The sequence below is a fragment of the Rhinoraja longicauda genome, chromosome 4, assembly GCF_053455715.1.
Source record: "Rhinoraja longicauda isolate Sanriku21f chromosome 4, sRhiLon1.1, whole genome shotgun sequence".
Taxonomy (NCBI): Eukaryota; Metazoa; Chordata; class Chondrichthyes; order Rajiformes; family Arhynchobatidae; genus Rhinoraja; species Rhinoraja longicauda.
The window spans coordinates 63,671,308-63,689,517 of record NC_135956.1 but is presented as its reverse complement, the minus strand read 5'-3'; the positions used below and the strand labels follow the sequence as shown (position 1 = coordinate 63,689,517).

General features: G+C 42.4%; 1 protein-coding gene across 1 annotated transcript in view; it reads left to right on the top strand.

The window, feature by feature from the left end:
* dpys (dihydropyrimidinase) overlaps nt 1-17,958 on the top strand; it is a 62,546-nt gene extending 44,588 nt beyond the window's left edge. The window contains exons 10-12 of the mRNA XM_078398439.1: nt 2,287-2,494; nt 2,964-3,075; nt 17,924-17,958. Coding sequence (XP_078254565.1) covers nt 2,287-2,494; nt 2,964-3,075; nt 17,924-17,958 — 355 coding nt within the window. The remainder of the gene's footprint in view (nt 1-2,286; nt 2,495-2,963; nt 3,076-17,923) is intronic.
* Nucleotides 17,959-18,210: the final 252 nt, after the last annotated feature.

The following is an 18,210-nucleotide window of genomic DNA, read 5'->3' as shown; positions in this document are numbered from 1 at the left end:
ATCCGGCTTCAGCTATTTTCTCGAGGGGCGGACTTTCACCGCGTACACGGACCACAAGCCCCTCACCTTTGCTTTCGCCAAGGTTTCCGACCCGTGGTCAGCTCGCCAGCAGCGGCAGCTGGCTTTCATCTCGGAATACACTACCTCCATCCGTTTCATCGGGGGTAAAGACAACCGGGTGGCCGACGCCTTGTCTCGACCCGCGGTCCACGCCGTCCTGCAAGTGGCTGATGGAATCGACTACTCAGCCCTGGCGGCGGCCCAGTTGTCCGATAATGAGATGTCCGCCTACCGTACCGCCGTTTCGGGCCTCAGGTTGGAGGACGTTACCTGTGGCGCTGGGGGCGCGACGCTGCTTTGCGATGTGTCCACCGGGCAGCCACGCCCAATCGTGCCTGTTGCCCGACGACGCCGTGTGTTCGAGGTGCTCCACGGGCTGTCCCACCCTTCCATTCGGGCGACGACGATCCTCGTGGCTTTCCGTTTCGTTTGGCACGGGTTACGCAAGCAGGTTGGGCATTGGGCGCGCACCTGCATCCCGTGCCAAACTGCAAAGGTACAGCGGCATGTGCGTGTGCCGCTCCAGGAGTTCCCCGTCCCTCGCCACCGTTTTGACCACATCCATGTGGACATCGTGGGGCCGCTGCCGCCTTCTCGGGGTTTCACATACCTCCTGACAATGGTGGACCGTTTCACGCGGTGGCCGGAGGCAGTTCCACTGCCGGACACGTGTGCCTCTACTTGTGCCCGTGCCTTGGCGGCAAATTGGATTGCCAGATTTGGGGTTCCGCTCGACATTACGTCCGACAGGGGGCCACAATTCACCTCCGAGCTGTGGTCATCCATGGCCCAACTGCTGGGGGTTAACCTGCACCGCACCACAGCGTACCATCCGCAGGCGAACGGCCTGGTGGAGCGTTTCCACCGCCAGCTCAAGGCCGCTCTGAAGGCCCGGCTCGTTGGCCCGGACTGGGTTGACGCGTTGCCGTGGGTTTTACTGGGTGTCCGCACCGCCCCCAAGGAGGACTTGGCCACCTCCTCGGCTGACGGTGCCCGGGGAGTTCGTTCCCTCCGCCCAGGGTCAGGCAGAACAGCCCTCGGCCGCCCTGCAACGCTTTCGGGAGACGGTGGGCTCGCTGGCGCCAGTGCCGACGTCTCGCCATGGTTCGGTGCGGTCACATGTCCCTTCCGCCCTGCAGGACTGTCCTTTTGTTTTCCTGCGTCGGGATGCCCACCGGACACCCCTTCAGCGGCCTTATGAGGGACCGTTCAAAGTGCTTGAGCGGGGCTCTGCCACCTTCGTGTTGGACATGGGGGGTCGTCCTGAGACGGTGTCTCTTTCGCGGCTGAAGCCGGCGCATGTGGACGTTAGCCAGCCGGTTCTACTGGCGCAGCCTCGCCCTCGGGGTCGTCCCGCGTCCCGGCCCTTACCCCCGGAGTTCCCGCGGGTGCCTTCCCCTGGAGGGGTGGTTCCGGTTCCTGCGCCCGCCGTGGCGCGCACGCGGGCTGGCCGTTTCGTCCGTCCCCCTGTCCGTTTCGTGCCTTCGGTTCTTGGGGGAGGGGTCCTGTGGCGGCGCCTGGGGGCTAGGCCACTCCCTTGGTCATTCCACTCGGCACTCAGTGGACGGGAGGGATTAGGTCACTTCCTGGGTCAGTTCCCTTGGGTCAGGTGGTCTGGGACTATAAAAGGTTTTGGGTGTGTCGACTCACGAGTTCTTGAGTGCGGTGTTTGGTGCCTTAGGTAATAAAGTATATTAACTACTCACCTGGCGTCTGGCCTGATTACCGCGGTGACCGCACCCACTACAACAACACTTTTTCCTCCAAAGTGGATAACTTAAGTATCAAGATCATTGTCATTGCCCTTTTTACTGCCTCTCTGCCTGCCGGAATAAGACGCCAGTGGTACAATGGTCTTATGAAACATGGTCATGTATCTTGATCAATAGCTTGGGGCATAGATCATGGAAAAATAACGTAATCACTGGAATCGCATAAAGGGAGCAGTGAGAGAGGACTTCACAGAAGTTGTATCGGAAATAGGAGACTTCAATATAGGGAAACTTTGAGGAGATTTTGAAGTGCAGATACTGGAATTTTGAGTAAAAGACAAAATGTTGGAGGAACTCAACAGGCTATCAATCTGTAGTGGATCCTGTCATTGTCTATTTCTGTCCATAGATGCTGCCTGGCCTGCTGAGTTTCACCAATTTAATCACCGTTCGGCCGTAATATATACTCATTAGATTGCTGTGATTTTCATTTGGTCTTTCTGTTTTTAAACAGGACCATTTCAGCCAAAACTCATCATCAGGTTGTGGATTTTAATATCTTTGAAGGTATGGTTTGCCATGGGGTCCCTTTGGTCACCATCTCACGAGGAAAGGTGGTGTTTGAACGTGGAGTCCTACATGTTGTGGCAGGTGATGGAAAGTATATTCCACGGAAACCATTTGCAGAATATGTTTTTAAGCGAATCAGGCAACGTGATCAGGTCAGTGAAGATGTTCAAGCTTAAACATTTTGATGCAAGTTGGAAATGAGCACTTGTCTACCTGATGTCACTGCTAAAATTGTGTTGGGAGTGCCTGGTTGTTCATATCAGTATGCTCATATCACATGCTACCTTCTCCACTGCTCACATCTTTCATCTCATTGAGAAATAAAATTCTCTTCTCTCAAATGTTGGTTTTAAAGTGAAAGTAATTATGTTCCCAGATCTCCCACTGTCTTCCTGTCTCCACCTATATCCTTCCTTTGTCCCGCCCCCCCGACATCAGTCAGAAGGGTCTCGACCCGAAACGTCACCCATTCCTTCTCTCCTGAGATGCTGCCTGACCTGCTGAGTTACTCCAGCATTTTGTGAATAAATACCTTTGATTTGTACCAGCATCTGCAGTTATTTTCTCACACTATGTTCCCATTGATGGTTAACCATGTTAATCAGTGTTTATAAAATACAGGTTTGTCAGCCGAAGCCAGTCCAGAGAGAGCCATATTTGGGAAAATTGGCATCAGGGCAGTCAACTGTCCCCAACCCAACATGGCAAAAGGGATTGAATAAAATTCCGTCTGGTATGTATTACCTGTTTATAATTTGAAATAGCTGCACCAGTAAGTCATAGAACCAAAGAGTTATCCAATTCATCCATGGCGACCAAGACATCTGACTGAGCTAGTCCCATTTGCCATCATTTGGTCCATATTCTTCCAAAGCTTTTCAATCCAATTATCTATCCAACTGTCTTTTAAGCATTGTAATTCTACCCACCTATTTAGCTTCCCTCTGTGTTTGTAACATGAGGTCCCAACTCCTGTACTCAATGCCCTGACCAATGAAAACATGTCAAATGCTTTTTGAACTCTGTCTGCCTGTGTCGCCACATGCACCTGAATCCATTCGATCTCTCCATTCTACAGCAGTTTGTTATGCAAGTCCTGCCTTAGTATAACTTACCAAAATACAACTCTTCACACATGTCAGAGTTAAATTCCATCTGACATTTCCTAGCCCACCTACCCAGTTCAGCTAGATCCTGTTGTAAACTGAAATAACTTTCTATTCTACCCACTACATCACCACAGGTTCCTATTGAATCTTACCGTTCTCAGCTTAAACATGCCCCCCAGTTCTTGAATCGGCTCACTCTCTGCGTTCCAAGGATAAAGTCCTAGCCTGCTCAACCTCTCCCTACAGCTCAGGCCCTGAGACATGGCAACATCCTGGTAAATCTTCTCTGTACTCTTTCCCGCTACCTTCCATTGACTCCATTTACACTTCAAGCTGCCTCGGCAAGGCCACCAGCATAATCAATGACGAGTCGCATCCTGGCCACCCCCTCGTCTCCCCTCTTCCATCGGGCAATAGATATAGAAGTATGAAAAAGCACATCTACAGATTCAGGGACAGTTTCTTCCCAGCTGTTATCAGGCAATTGAACTATCCTACCAACAACTAGAGAGCACTCCTGACCTACTGTCTATCTCATTGGGAATCTTTGGACTATCTTTGATTGGACTTTACTGTACTTTATCGTGTACTAAACATTATTCACATTATTCCCTTTATATCTGTATATTGTGGATGGCTCGATTGTAATCGTGTAGTCTCTTTTCGCTGACTGGTTAGCACACAACAAAAGCTTTTCACTGTACCTCGGTACATGTGACGATAAACTAAACTCAAACTCAAACAATAAACTAAATTCAAACTCATCCCGTGTGATCTATCCTTCCAGACTGGTCTTCCATACAGGACCTTATCAAAGGCTTTTATGATGTCATTGTAGACAACATCAACAACTCTGCCCTTTTCAATCATTTTGGTCACCATTTTAAAAAAAAATTGTGACAGAAATTTCCACAAAGCCATGCTGAATATCCATAATCATTCCTTGCCTTCTCAAATTCAGATTGATGCAATCTGTCAGCATCCCCTCCAGTGACTTTCCCACTGCTGATATTAGCTCAACCAGCTACCTGGTTTCCCTTTGAGCCCTTCTTAAAAGCTCTGGTTCAACTTCAGTCGCCCTCCTGCTTTCCAGTACATTGCCTGGGGCTAAAGGCAATGGAAGTATCTCTGCCAAAGCCCCTGGAATACTTCCCTTGCTTCCCCCAATGTCCTAGGATACACTTGTTCTCAGGCCTTGTGGGTTTTTCTACCTTAATATGCCTTAAGACAGCCAGTATCTCATTTTATGTAATGTGGATATGTACTAATACATCACTATTCAATTCCTGTAATTCCTTGGTTTTGATGATCACCTCCATAATAAGTACAGATGTGTGATATTCATTTAACACCTCAACCATATCCACATAGGCAATCACCTTGATCCACAAGGGCACCTTTATCTCCCTAGTTTTTCTTTTGTTCTTTATATACTTGTGGAATCTCTTAGGATTCTCCCTTACCTTATCTGCCAAAGCTGAAGAAGGGTCTCGACCCGAAACGTCACCCATTCCTTCTCTCCTGAGATGCTGCCTGACCTGCTGAGTTACTCCAGCATTTTGTGAATAATTATCTGCCAAAGCTATCGCATGTTCTTGTTTTAACCTCCTGATTTCCCATTTAAGTATACTCTTACATCCATTATACTCCTCAAGGGATTCACTTGATCCTTGATGTCTATACTTGACATATGCCCCCTGTCCTGCTCCTGACCAGTGCCTCAATATCCCTCGTGCACAAGGGTTTCCTAATCCTATTAGCCTTGCCCTTCACTCTAACAGGAACATGCTGACATTGAAGTCTCTTCTCTCTTACTTCTGAAAGTCTCCCACTTGGCAATTGGCCCTTTACTTGCAAGCAGCCTTTCCCAATCAATCATTGTAAGTTGCTGTCTAATGCCTTCAAAGTTTGTCTTGCCCCAATTTAGGGATTTAACTTGTGAACCAGTCTTATTTTTCCATAACTATTTCAAAACTAATAGAATTATGATCATTTCTGAAGGTGTTCTCCATCGACATTTCAGTCACTTGCCCAGTCTCATTTCCCAATGGGAGGCCCAGTGTTGCCCCCTCTCCAGTGGGGCCATCGATGTATTGCTTGAGAAAAACTGAACTGCACACATTTAACAAATTCTGCCCCTTCCAAGGCATTTGCATTATGGCAATCCCAGTCAATATGAGGGAGATTGAAATTACCTATTATTATAAACCTATTATTTTTACTGATTTCTACACATTTGAACCTTTAATTCCCGCTGAATACTGGTGGGCCGATAATACAACACATCAAAGTGATTATCCCTTTCTAACTAAATTCCACCTACATAACCTCAATGGATGATCTGCCAAGAATATCCTCACTGAGCACTGCGTGGTGTCCTCCCAAATCAAAACCATAACTGCCTCTCCTCTCTTACTTTAACCTCTAACACAACTGTAGTATCTGTTTCCTGAAAAGTTGAGCTGCTAATCTTGCCCCTCCCTCAATCCTGTTTCTGCTAAGGCTGTAATGTCTCAGTAACACACATCAATCCCTGTCCTGACTTCATCTGTCTTACCTATCCGTCTTCTTCCATTAAAATAAATAAACTCAGAGGGTGGTGGATATTTGGGATGCACTGCCAAAGCAGGTAGGTGAGGCAAGTACAATCACAGCATTTCAAAGACACTTAGACAGGTATATGGAGAGGAAAGGTTTAAAGGAATATGGACCAAACATGAACTAGCTTAGATAGGACATTTTGGGCTGAAGGGCCTGTTTCCGTGCAGTATGGTTCTATGGGTTCCATTGACTGGAGCACTAATGATTTCCACTAAAATTGCTTTGAGAGTTTGCTTTTATGTCTTTGGAGAAACGACTAAAATAAATTGGTTTGTGTTAAATTACTACAGATTACATGCAAAGAACAATGTTTTGTGCATTTATTAAGGGCCTAAAATTCCTCTCCTCGTTTTCTGTGGTTGAGGGTAAGAATTGCAAATCAATATAGATTTTAAAATATATTCAAAACACATTGACATTTTGCATAACCCATGACACATGCTTCATGCAATGTAAATTGTCCTTAAAGATTATCAAAGAGCTATTTTACCCTTTATTCTCGCAGGCGAACCTGCTCGGGATTGCTTTTAACAAGCAGAAAAGACAAAGGACGACAAAACTTGGTGACATGCCATATATATCAATTTCTGTGCAGCGTCTGTTATCCAAAGTTATGTGATTTTTTAAATCTGTATATGTATTGTCTGTGCAAATTCAATAAATACTCAGGTGCGAAGCAACTTGTGTTTGTAAAATCCATTGAATGTTACTGGACTCAAGAGTTAAACCATGAAGCTTGATTGCTTAAACTAGATATATATTCATTAGAGCTTGGAAGATCAGGGATGGTTTCATTAATGTTTCAGATGATTTAAATAGTTGATTTATAGAAGCTTTTTCCACTGGAGGGACAAGGGAGAACAAAAAAACACCTTGCTGCATTTTGAACAATAACATTTTGAACTCTGCCAAATAGTACTTTTCACACAGATTGGTGAAAACCTGGTAATATCTTCCCCCTACCCCAAATACTGACTTGGTTACATCATTTAAATATTTCCAAACTCTGATTTTGGATGTTTCGGAGCAAGGGTTAATAACAGTTGTAGAATTGTAACAGTTATTTGAAATTATAGTGTAAATCAGCTGTGATATATTTGAATAGGCATCATGAACTTAATGATCTAATTATGTTTTGTTGAGTTTAGAGATACAGTGCTGAAACAGGCCCTTCGGCCCAATGGGTCTGCACTGACCAGCAATCCCTGCACATTAACACCATCCTACACACTCACTAGGTACAATTTTTTTACATTTACCAAGCCAATTAACCTACAAACCTGTACGTCTTTGGAGTGTGGGAGGAATCCGAAGATCTCGGAGGATCACGGGGAGAACCTACAAACTCCGTACAGACAGAACCCATAGTTGGGATCGAACCTGGGTCTCCAGCACTGCATTCGTTGTAAGGCAGCAACTCTACCTCTGCGCCACCATGATCGTCCTGTGTTTCTGTGTGCAGTATATAGGTCAACTGCATGGATTTGATGTAATCTTGCACTCTGGGTCAGTTGCAATTGGCAGACACATGGAAACATTTGGGGAGAATTAGAGGTGTTCTCCGGTCAGGACTTTGCTTAAGAAGATGTTGTAGATAGAATATTTAATATTCATCTACCACTTTTCATCTTAGGCAGTCACTAAGGACTGTCTGAAGAAGGGTCTCGACCAGAAACGTCACCCATTCCTTCTCTCCTGAGATGCTGCCTGACCTGCTGAGTTACTCCAGCATTTTGTGAATTAAAGGACTGAGGATGATGTGTTTCCACTTGGGAGTAAATGTATCATTCATAACATAATAGGGAAAGAGGCAAAAAGCAGCAAACCATACGGTAGTCACCTTAATATCTGTCACAGGGAAAATGTGAGAATCTGGTATTAAAGGCATTATAACAGGGCACTTAGAAAAATATCAAGGTAATCAGCAAAATCATATTTTAACCATTTATTGTTATTCTTTGAGGACGTAACTTGTGCGGTGGATAAAGAGAACAGGTGAATGTTCCTTAATATACTTAAATTTCCAGAAAGTATGTAATAAGATGCAACATCAAAGCCTATTGCAAATTTAAAAACTAGTGCTATACGTTGGCTTGAATAGAAAACTGGCTGATCAATAGGAAATGGAGAAAAATGGAGGATCCGATCTCACTGGCTTTGCACTGTGAAGTGGACCACTTTGACAATAAAAACACATACGTCAAGCTGTACAGCTTGGTGAACAACACCATCATACTCTCTAAATCTGTTACTATGCTCAGGGAACTGGGTCTCTGTGCATCCCTTTGCAATTGGATCCTCGACTTCCTCATCACAGGTACACTTTTACCTTCTCTTCTTAAAGAGATATTCTAGAAATAGCCTACCATGCTCTTTTAGAGTTCTGGACTTGTTTGAAGGATCATTCACCGTTTGTGAGCTAAATATCGGGGCTAGAATTTCACTGATGTTTCTCCTGATTTCTCTAATTTGACTAAATGATCAGAATCGCAGGTAGTTCTCAATGTTCTTCCGGGGTTTCTTTTGAGGAATATGGTGCATCATGAGGACTTATTACCTGAAGTTCCCATATGCATATCTATGCTTTCCTGTAAAAATGTGAGTAAAATTAAGAAGATTGAACCTCGACCGGATTCTTGTCCTTCATTTAATTCAGGGCAGGGCATCTTCAAATCTTGCTCCAGCTGAGATCAATTAAAACAAGACTGAAGAAGATGGCCACTTATCTGTTGGAGGAGTTTACTTTAGAGATACAGAGCGGAAACAGGCCCTTTGGCCCACCGAGTCCGCACCGACCAGTGATCCCTGCACATTAACATTACCCAACGCACTGGGGACATTTTTTACATTTATACCATGTTAATTAACTTACAAACCTGCATGTCTTTGGCATGTGGGAGGAAACCGAAGATCTCGGAAAAAAATCCACGCAGGTCACGGGGAGAACAGACAAGCACCCGTAGTCAGGATTGAACCCGGGTCTCTGGTGCTGTTAAGCTGTAGCACTACCACACTGCCACCGTGCCCTCCCAAACTGAACTGGTGATCTAATTTGATGTTGCTTAAAATAACATCACTGATCAATAGCATCAGGTTTACAAAAAAGACACAAAGTGCTGGAGTAACTCAAATGTGTCAGGCAGCTTCTCTGGTGAACATGGGTACGTGACAATTCGAGTCAGGACACTTCTTCAGATTGTGGTGGGGGGAAGAAAACTGGAAGAGAGGAAGGGCAGGACAAAACCTCGTGACTAATAGGTGGGTACAAGTGTGTGGGGTTTTTTGATTGGAAAATGGTTGGACAAAGGCCAGACATGAAAATTTGGTCTCCTTAATTTCTCCTCATTCATGACTTTTTTCTGACTGGTAAGTAATTAGGTAATTCTTTCAAAGACCTAGCCTTGAATCTGATCCCGAGAACCACGAAATGGAATTGATTCTTGCACAACTACACTTGCTGCTTCCTTTGCAGAAAAAAAAACTAGACTGAAAAGTAGAATGTAATTTGGGAAGCATATGTTCATTGAAAATTAATTGTTTATGAGAAATTACTAGAAATAACAGTTTTTTAAATTCCAAATAAAGCATTTTAATACTATATAATTATATATATATATATTTATATATTTATATATTTATACTGTAACAACTCAAACATTTTGCCTTCAGCTTAAATCATTGTCTGATTATTTCATGTCTAAGACAGAATAGTGCAAAAATATTACAGAAGTGGAATAAATGCGATTTAAAAATAAGTAGATTGCATATCGCAGATATTTATACTAACAATGTAAATGTTAGTATGCATGAAGTAAATAAGATGTAATAGATCTTCACAGAAATAAGGAAAGTGATTGTATTTAATTTTGTGCTGTCGTGACATTATTGGCAATGAGTCTTCTCGACTAACAGCCTTTGTAAATCCCAGAGGACCTATCTTCAGGTTGCAGCTGGCCAGGAGCTCAGCAGGTCCACCATGGGTCTTACATGTTTTAAAAAAACTGCTGCTATATTCAGCTTTCCATTTGCCTCCTTTATCTCCATAAGTACTGTTAAATTCAACTTTGTACAGTTCATGAGATCACTTCCGTGAAGTGGTATAGTTGTGGTATAGTGGTATAGCAAGAGGATTTGAGTTTAGGAGCAGGGAGGTTCTATTGCAGTTGTACAGGGCCTTGGTGAGACCGCTCCTGGAGTATTGTGTGCAGTTTTGGTCTCCTAATCTGAGGAAAGACGTTCTTGCCTTAGAAGGAGTACAGAGAAGGTTCACCAGATTGATCCCTGGGATGGCGGGACTTTCATATGAAGAAAGACTGGATAGACTGGGCTTGTACTCGCTGGAATTTAGAAGACTGAGGGGGGATCTTATAGAAACATATAAAATTCTTAAGGGGTTGGAGAGGCTAGATGCGGGAAGATTGTTCCCGATGTTGGGGGAGTCCAGAACCAGGGGTCACAGCTTAAGGATAAGGGGGAAGTCTTTTAGGACCGAGATGAGAAAACATTTCTTCACACAGAGAGTGGTGAGTCTGTGGAATTCTCTGCCACAGAAGGTAGTTGAGGCCAGTTCATTGGCTATATTTAAGAGGGAGTTAGATGTGGCCCTTTTTGCTAAAGGGATCAGGGGGTATGGAGAGAAGGCAGGTACGGGATACTGAACTGGACGATCAGCCATGATCATATTGAATGGCGGTGCAGGCTCGAAGGGCCGAATGGCCTACTCCTGCACCTATTTTCTATGTTTCTATGCTTATCTTGGTTCTTGACTGTTACCGAACTTTATTACATGTCCAAATGCATTACATGCAGGTGTTTGCTCTGTGACTAAGAAGGCTTTCCTGATATACTGCCAAAATTATACTTTGCAAAAACCATGCTTAGAGAATTAGTAAGTAAAATGGGATCTCGTTTCTTTTGCTGTGTTAAATCATAGTAATTGCACAATTTGGTCTTAATGGATCCGTAGAGTAATAAATTGCAGTATGGGACCTTCCATGACTTGGTTTGATTTATCCCGCACCTCATTTGGGCTCTTACCTCATAAATTGGCAAGACGAACATGGTTTGAATTGTAGTCAAACAAACTATTTTATCTGACAAATTTATTGCTTCATTTAAAAAACCGGATGTTCAGTCTTTCCCTTGTTTATGTTTTTTTCTCTTGTAATCCTGTTACATGAAGCTCTTCCTAATCTCTGTTCCTTTCTAATATCTATCCAATTCTCTTTTGAGCATTGCTAAAGAATATGCTCTTTTAAATCTGCCAAGCTACAAATTTCAGATCAAGAGACACTTGTAAAAAAAAAATCTTCTTTCATATTTAATTCTTTTGTGAATGAGCTCAATACCGAAGCTCTAGTTACTGACTTTTTTCTTAGATTCCCCAATTTATGAATTTGAATATCTATATCAAATCTGCTCTCAACTTGGTTTGCTCAAAGGATTACAACCTCCACTTTCCAGTCTCCCAACAAACCCACCTGAAGAAGGGTCTCGACCCGAAACGTCACCCATTCCTTCTCTCCCGAGATGCTGCCTGACCTGCTGAGTTATTCCAGCATTTTGTGAATAAATCGATTTGTACCAGCATCTGCAGTTATTTTCTTAAACCCACCCTCCTACCTGCGGAGAGTGGAGACAGGTGCGGGGGGGATGGGGGCCTTTGGAGATGTCCACTCATGGACATGAACTATAATTTGTTGATTAATGTAATTGGTAAGAAAATAAGATTTGCAGTGAGGTTGTTCTAATTGACAGATTCCAAAGATTTATTTCCGACTCTCAAAGCTTTTAAATTCTGATACGTATCCATTTGTTCCTGATAACCCTGGACCTGTTTTACATTAAAAATAATTGTTGAATGGTATAATGAGAGGATTTCAGTATAGGAGTAAAGAGGTTCATCTGCAGTTGTAGAGGGCCCTGGTAAGACCACATCTGGAGTATTGTGTACAGTTTTGGTCTCCTAATTTGAGGAAGGACATCCTTGTAATTGAGGCAGTGCAGCGTAGGTTCATGAGATTGATCCCTGGGATGGCGGGACTGTCATATGAGGAAAGATTGAAGAGAGTAGGCTTGTATTCACCCAGTTTAGAAGGATGAGGGGGTGGATCTTATAGAGACATATAAAATTATAAAAGGACTGGACAAGCTAGATGCAGGAAAAAGTTTCCCAATTTTGGGGGAGTCCAGAACCAGGGGCCAGTCTTAGAATAAAGGGGAGGCCATTTAAAACTGAGGTGAGAAGGAACTTTTTCACCCAGAGAGTTGTGAATTTGTGGAATTCTCTGCCACAGAGGGCAGTGAAGGCCAAATCACTGGATGAATTTAAGAGAGAGTTAGATAGAGCTCTGGGGGCTAGTGGAATCAAGGGATATGGGGAGAAATTGGGCACAGGTTACTGATTGTGGATGATCAGCCATGATCACAATGAATGGTGGTGCTGGCTCGAAGGGCCGACTGGCCTCCTCCTGCACCTATTTTCTATGTTTCTATGATGTTCTAATAATTTGCCCCAGCAAAACATCTGTTTGAAATCTTTCCTGGAGTGCCTTGTAATTTATTTTTATGAGCAATTTAAATTATGCATTGTTTAAGTAATAAGAAAAATTCAGATGAGTTATCTCAAATAAAAATAAAAGCTCGTATCAAGTAGTATGTTTATTGAAAGTAATTTCATATGACAGATCTTTATGTACAAAACAGTGAACAGCAAAGAATTTATCATTTTGTGGCATGAGCTCCACAGATGGAGCTTCCAAAAAGATTTAGTTGCAGTTTTGGCAGTCCTCCAAATCTTTTTTTATGGGATCATTAGAAATTACTGTCCACGATGGAAACTATATTCTCTCAACCCAAACTAACTATTACAGAGTATGATGTGATCAATAATAGGGTGCCTCCCGGTTAACAACCTCCCCTTTTGGCAGCAATTTGACTTTTGAACCATCTGAACTGATGACAACTGAACCATCCTACCGCCACTAGAGAGCTGTCCTGAACTACTATCTACCTCAGTGGAGACCCTTGGACTATCTTTGAATGGACCTTACTGGCTTTATCGTGCACTAAGCATTATTCATGTTATTCCCTTATCATGTATCTGTACACTGTAAATGGCTCGATGGTAATTGTCTTTCCGCTGACTGGTTAGCATCCAATAAAAGCTTTTCACTGTACCTCGGTACTCGTGACAGTAAACTAAACTAAATTATACTGAATAGCACATGGGAGTGTAGGAATAGGAGAGGGCCATTAGGCCCACAAATTAATTCTGACATTCATTTATTAATTGAATTTGCATCATATTTGGTGATTTAACTGACGACAACTTTGATTCATCCCAGTGGCTTCCCCTGGCTGAGACTCCTGGGTTTATAAGGGGTACGACTGATGAAATGCAGGTGAATTGGTCCAATATCACTAATTTTACCCAGCTATGGTTTGTTTGGCTGAGGCCTCAGTATGCTCCAGAGTGCTGGTGTTTTACACCAGCCAGTCCTTGTTTGTGGTGCTGGTCATAGGCTTCCTCTGGCCTGTCTGCTGGTGATGGGGATCGGAGCGGCCCGAAGGGAAGACATGTCGTCACACCGCAAATAATTGATGGCATAAGGAATCACCACAAATTTTTGTTGGTCATAGCTTCAGCAGCAAGAACTTGGTGGCTTTGGAGATAGCACAGATGGGTTTTATTAGAAAGTTCCAGGGTTGAAGGATGAGAGTCATGTGAGTGGACTGAATATTAGGTCCAGTCTTCTTAGAAAAAGAGGACGTTAAAAGGACATGGGTTATCAAATATTCAGTGGTTGAGTTCTTACTTCAGGACTTTGGAGAAACAGAATGTTTGGTAACAATGAAATCGGCTGTAGCTGGAATATGGCAAACTGTTTTGAAAACTGAGAGGGGATTATGGAGACATTCTGACTCATTTGTGCAGCCTTCGAATGCGACATCTCACTCTCTTTAACTATAATGTATTTATCCCAGTAAAGTCCTCCTTCCCAGAGCTCCCTCTATCTTCCTGTCTCCACCTATATCCTTCCTTTGTCCCACCCCCGACATCAGTCTGAAGAAGGGTCTCGACCCGAAACGTCACCCATTCCTTCTCTCCCGAGATGCTGCCTGACCTGCTGAGTTACTCCAGCATTTTGTGAATAAATAAGTTTCTTCTTAAGATTTGTTAAGAAAAAGGAAGAGGTTGTTAGGCTCAACAAGGCATCAAAATACTCATTCCTCAATGTGAATTTTACCACGGTTTTCACGTGAGCAAATACATATTTTAATATATTTTGGTGTTAACAATGAAGGTAGAGGTTCGACAGCCCTTTGAGAGTAGACTACCATTTAATAAGATCGTGGTTAATCTAATTGTAACTTTATTTCCATATTCCCTTGTACCAGTTGCTTGTTTCCCTTCACTCGCTTGTTTATTAAGTATCGATCTATCTCTGCCTTAAAAATATTCAAAGGCTCAGTGTTCACTGTCCTTTGAGAAAGACAGTTACGAAAACTCACGAAAAAAAATTTCAGTCGTAAAAAAAGTGAACCTTTTTAATTGGTGACCCCTCATTGTAGGAAAATCTTTGGAGATGCAAGGAGGTTGACAGTTTGTGGCTGCACAAATTTCAGATAAATCTCCTCAAAGTCATTCATTATCAATGCACATCTGTGGCATGACATTCTCAGTTTTTACTCTCCAGTTGCATAACACTATTGATCAGAAAAGAAAGCTGACTAAACTTTGCTATTTGCTGTTTATCGACTCATAATCTACTTGAACATTTCTCATTTATTGGCTGAATGCAGATTAAACACAGGCAAGGTTGAATTGGACCTTCCAAATTTGGTAATCTCCCTTTCACAGGGCTTCGGTCATTTACATTTCAGTTCCGCTTTTGTGCTGAGAATTGCAGAATAAATATTGCACTCGACATGCAATAATCTAAAAATAAATGCATTATTTTTGTCATAAAATAATGACAAGCATTGAAAGAAGCTTATTAGATTTTTTAATTATTTATCTCAACCCCACTTTGATATCACTGCTGTTTGCCCCTTGTACCGTTCCAACATAGGGATCAATGTTGCCCATTAGACCATTATTTGTGCATCAAGTCTGGAGTCTTGATCATAAATGCCATTTTCTTCAATTGAACAAAGTCCGTGCTGGCGAATTTAAATTATGACAGTAATGACTTTTGTCTTCAATCCCTGCCTCAGGAGGGTGTTTCCTGAGATATGGGAAGTGGTCCATATCTTCCCTGACTACCATAATATTAACAGAGATTTCAGACATCAATCAGGCTCTTTTCAAAAGTGGGTGCTGGCATATTAGACGGCAACCATGTTGAATGTTGTGATTAGTGTACCTTCCCTCAAATCTGCCCGAGAGCACAAAAATCTAAAAATAATTCAGTTGTTGGAAATCGGAAATAAAAACAGAAAATGCTTGGCTTCACAATTGCTTTGAAAGACTGTTTTTGTAGGATCTGGAAATTCTAAAGTAAATGTAATTATGAACATCCAGTTGGGTGCCAATACATACATCCAGAATTTAAAAAACCTATAACTTTGCGAATTTATTCATATATTCCTAATTTTGTCCATATTTGTCCATAGAAATTAGACTATCTGGGGCACGTAAACAAGACTAAGTCATAAGAGATTGGCTGGAGTATACTTGCTAAGGTTCAGGAGTAGGCCATTCGGCCCTACGAGCCAGCACCACCATTCAATGTGATCATGGCTGATCATTCACAATCAGTACCCCGTTCCTGCCTTCTCCCCATACCCCCTGACTCCGCTATCCTTAAGAGCACTATCTAGTTCTCTCTTGAATGCATTCAGAGACTTGGTCATTCAAGTATGTGTTACTGCGTCTCTGTGTGAAATCTTTCACTTTCTGAGCTATAAAGTGATTTACAAACGCTGCTCAAACATTTGTTTCCTTCCAGATGTTTAAGAAGGATCCGCAGATGCTGGTTTAAACCGATGAAAGACACAAAAAGCTGGAGTAACTCAGCGGGACAGGCAGCATCTCAAGAGAGAAAGAACGGGCGACGCCTCGGATTGAGACCCTTCCTGAGACTGGTCAAGGATAAGGGAAACAAGACATATAGACAGTGATGTGGAGAGATAAAGAACAATGAATGAAAGATATGCAAAAAAGAAACGATGATAAAGGAAACAAGCCATTGTTAGCTGTATATAGGGTGAAAACGAGAAGCCAGTGCGACTTGGGTGGAAACGTCACCCATTCCTTCTCTCCAAAGATGCTGCCTGTCCGGCCGAGTTACTCCAGCTTTTTGTGTCTATCGTCGGTTTAAACCAGCATCTGCAGTTCCTTCTTACAGCATAAGGATTGTACTTCTTTCACTCAGCTAGGACTGATATTAGTATTGAGTTTTAGCATAATTACTTCTCACTGCAGTAATCATCTAATATTTAAGGCAGGGAGTATACAATATTGCAACATATGGGAGGAAAGTGAGTAGAATAATACATTATATGCAGGAATTGGGGTAGGCTGGTGGGAAATGCATTTCAAATGTCAACTGTGACAGAAATGTTATGCCCTGCAATCATCATTGCGGCACTTCTGGTGGAGTGCCTGTCCAATTTGTAACTGTTATCCTTTTCTGTTCAAAAGTCCCTTTAAGAAACTGTGGCCAGTATAAACAGGATATTGCAGAGAACCAGAAGAGCACGCAAAGAGTGATACAAAAGGGCACTAAGAGAGTACAAAATAAATTAATGAGTCAAAAATAAATTGATAGTCCTCAAATAAAATTAGTTTTTTTTAAAATGCATACAATTGATAGGAAATGTATTTTCTTCAGTTAGTGTGCAACTCAGCTAATATTAACACAATCAAAGAATGATTGCAACACGGAAAGAGTCCATTTGATCTTTGAGTCTGCACTGACTCCATGTAAAAGTATTCCAGCCAGTTCCATTCCCCCATCCTGAACTCACAGTTCTGCAAATCCTTTCCTTTCAATACTTACCCAATTCCATTTCCAACACTGCATTTCAATCTGCCTCTACTGTTGCATTGGCAGTTCTTTGAGACGCAAGCCACTCGCATCATGAGAAAAGGTTCCTCGTGTCACTTTGGGTTCTTTTGCCAATCACCCAAATTCTTTTGCCAATCAACAACCCTGGCAATGGGAAAAAAATCTCTACATTTCCTTCATGTGAGACACCTTCATAACTTCCTCCGTTTCAAAGAGATAATCCTCAGATTTTTTTCCTTTTTAATCCAACTAACTATATTTTCTAATCCCTGGAATTAATTTTGTAAATCTCTTCTGAAGTTATCATGTAGACTTGTAGTTTAGGAACAGGATTTGGAAACAATGTAAAGGAGGAAGGGAATCCAAGGGTTAATACGTATGTGACAGGGGAGATGGATGATGAAATATAGTGTACTTAGATTACATGCTGTAGAAATTTGTTTGGTTTATCTTAAATTGCAAGCTAAGGACTAACAGAGGGTGCCATAAAACCACAAAGGGAAAAAACGAAGATTGAAGAACAGGGGACTGATAAGAGGGGTAGGGAACTGATACCAAGTAACAAGGGTAGGGGACTGTTACCAAGTAAAACCGCAAAGACTGATAAGTCCATATACGGTCATGTTAGAACTAAGCACAGGGGATATGATGGCTAAGCAGGTAACCGAACTCATGACCACTTACAAGGCTGTTTTGTGTTGTGTATAAATGTGCTGCTCAAACACTCTGTAAGTGAGTGGGGCCACGAGGGACTGCTAGTATGTAAGCATACTGGTGATCACCTCCCACTCCCGCATGCATAATAAAGGATCATGGTTTTAACTATATTTGACTAATGTGTTCTTTTGTCTCTTAGCGCGGAAAAAACTTTTACAACAAGACCACAGATGAAGGAAATTTCCACTTATCAATATGATATTTGCACTTGGTGATTGGGATCTCTTAGTGCACATCCAATATCAGTCAGCTACAAACATTGAATTCATGTAACGTGGATGTGCACAGTCATTCTCCTGCAAAGCTGTATCCTTTATTTTACTGAATTAATGCCCTCTGAAAAATAGTGAGGTATGCTGAATATTTGTTGATCACCTGTTAATCCACCTGCAAGAATTCTCCTGGATATTGCTGAGTGACCTTTGG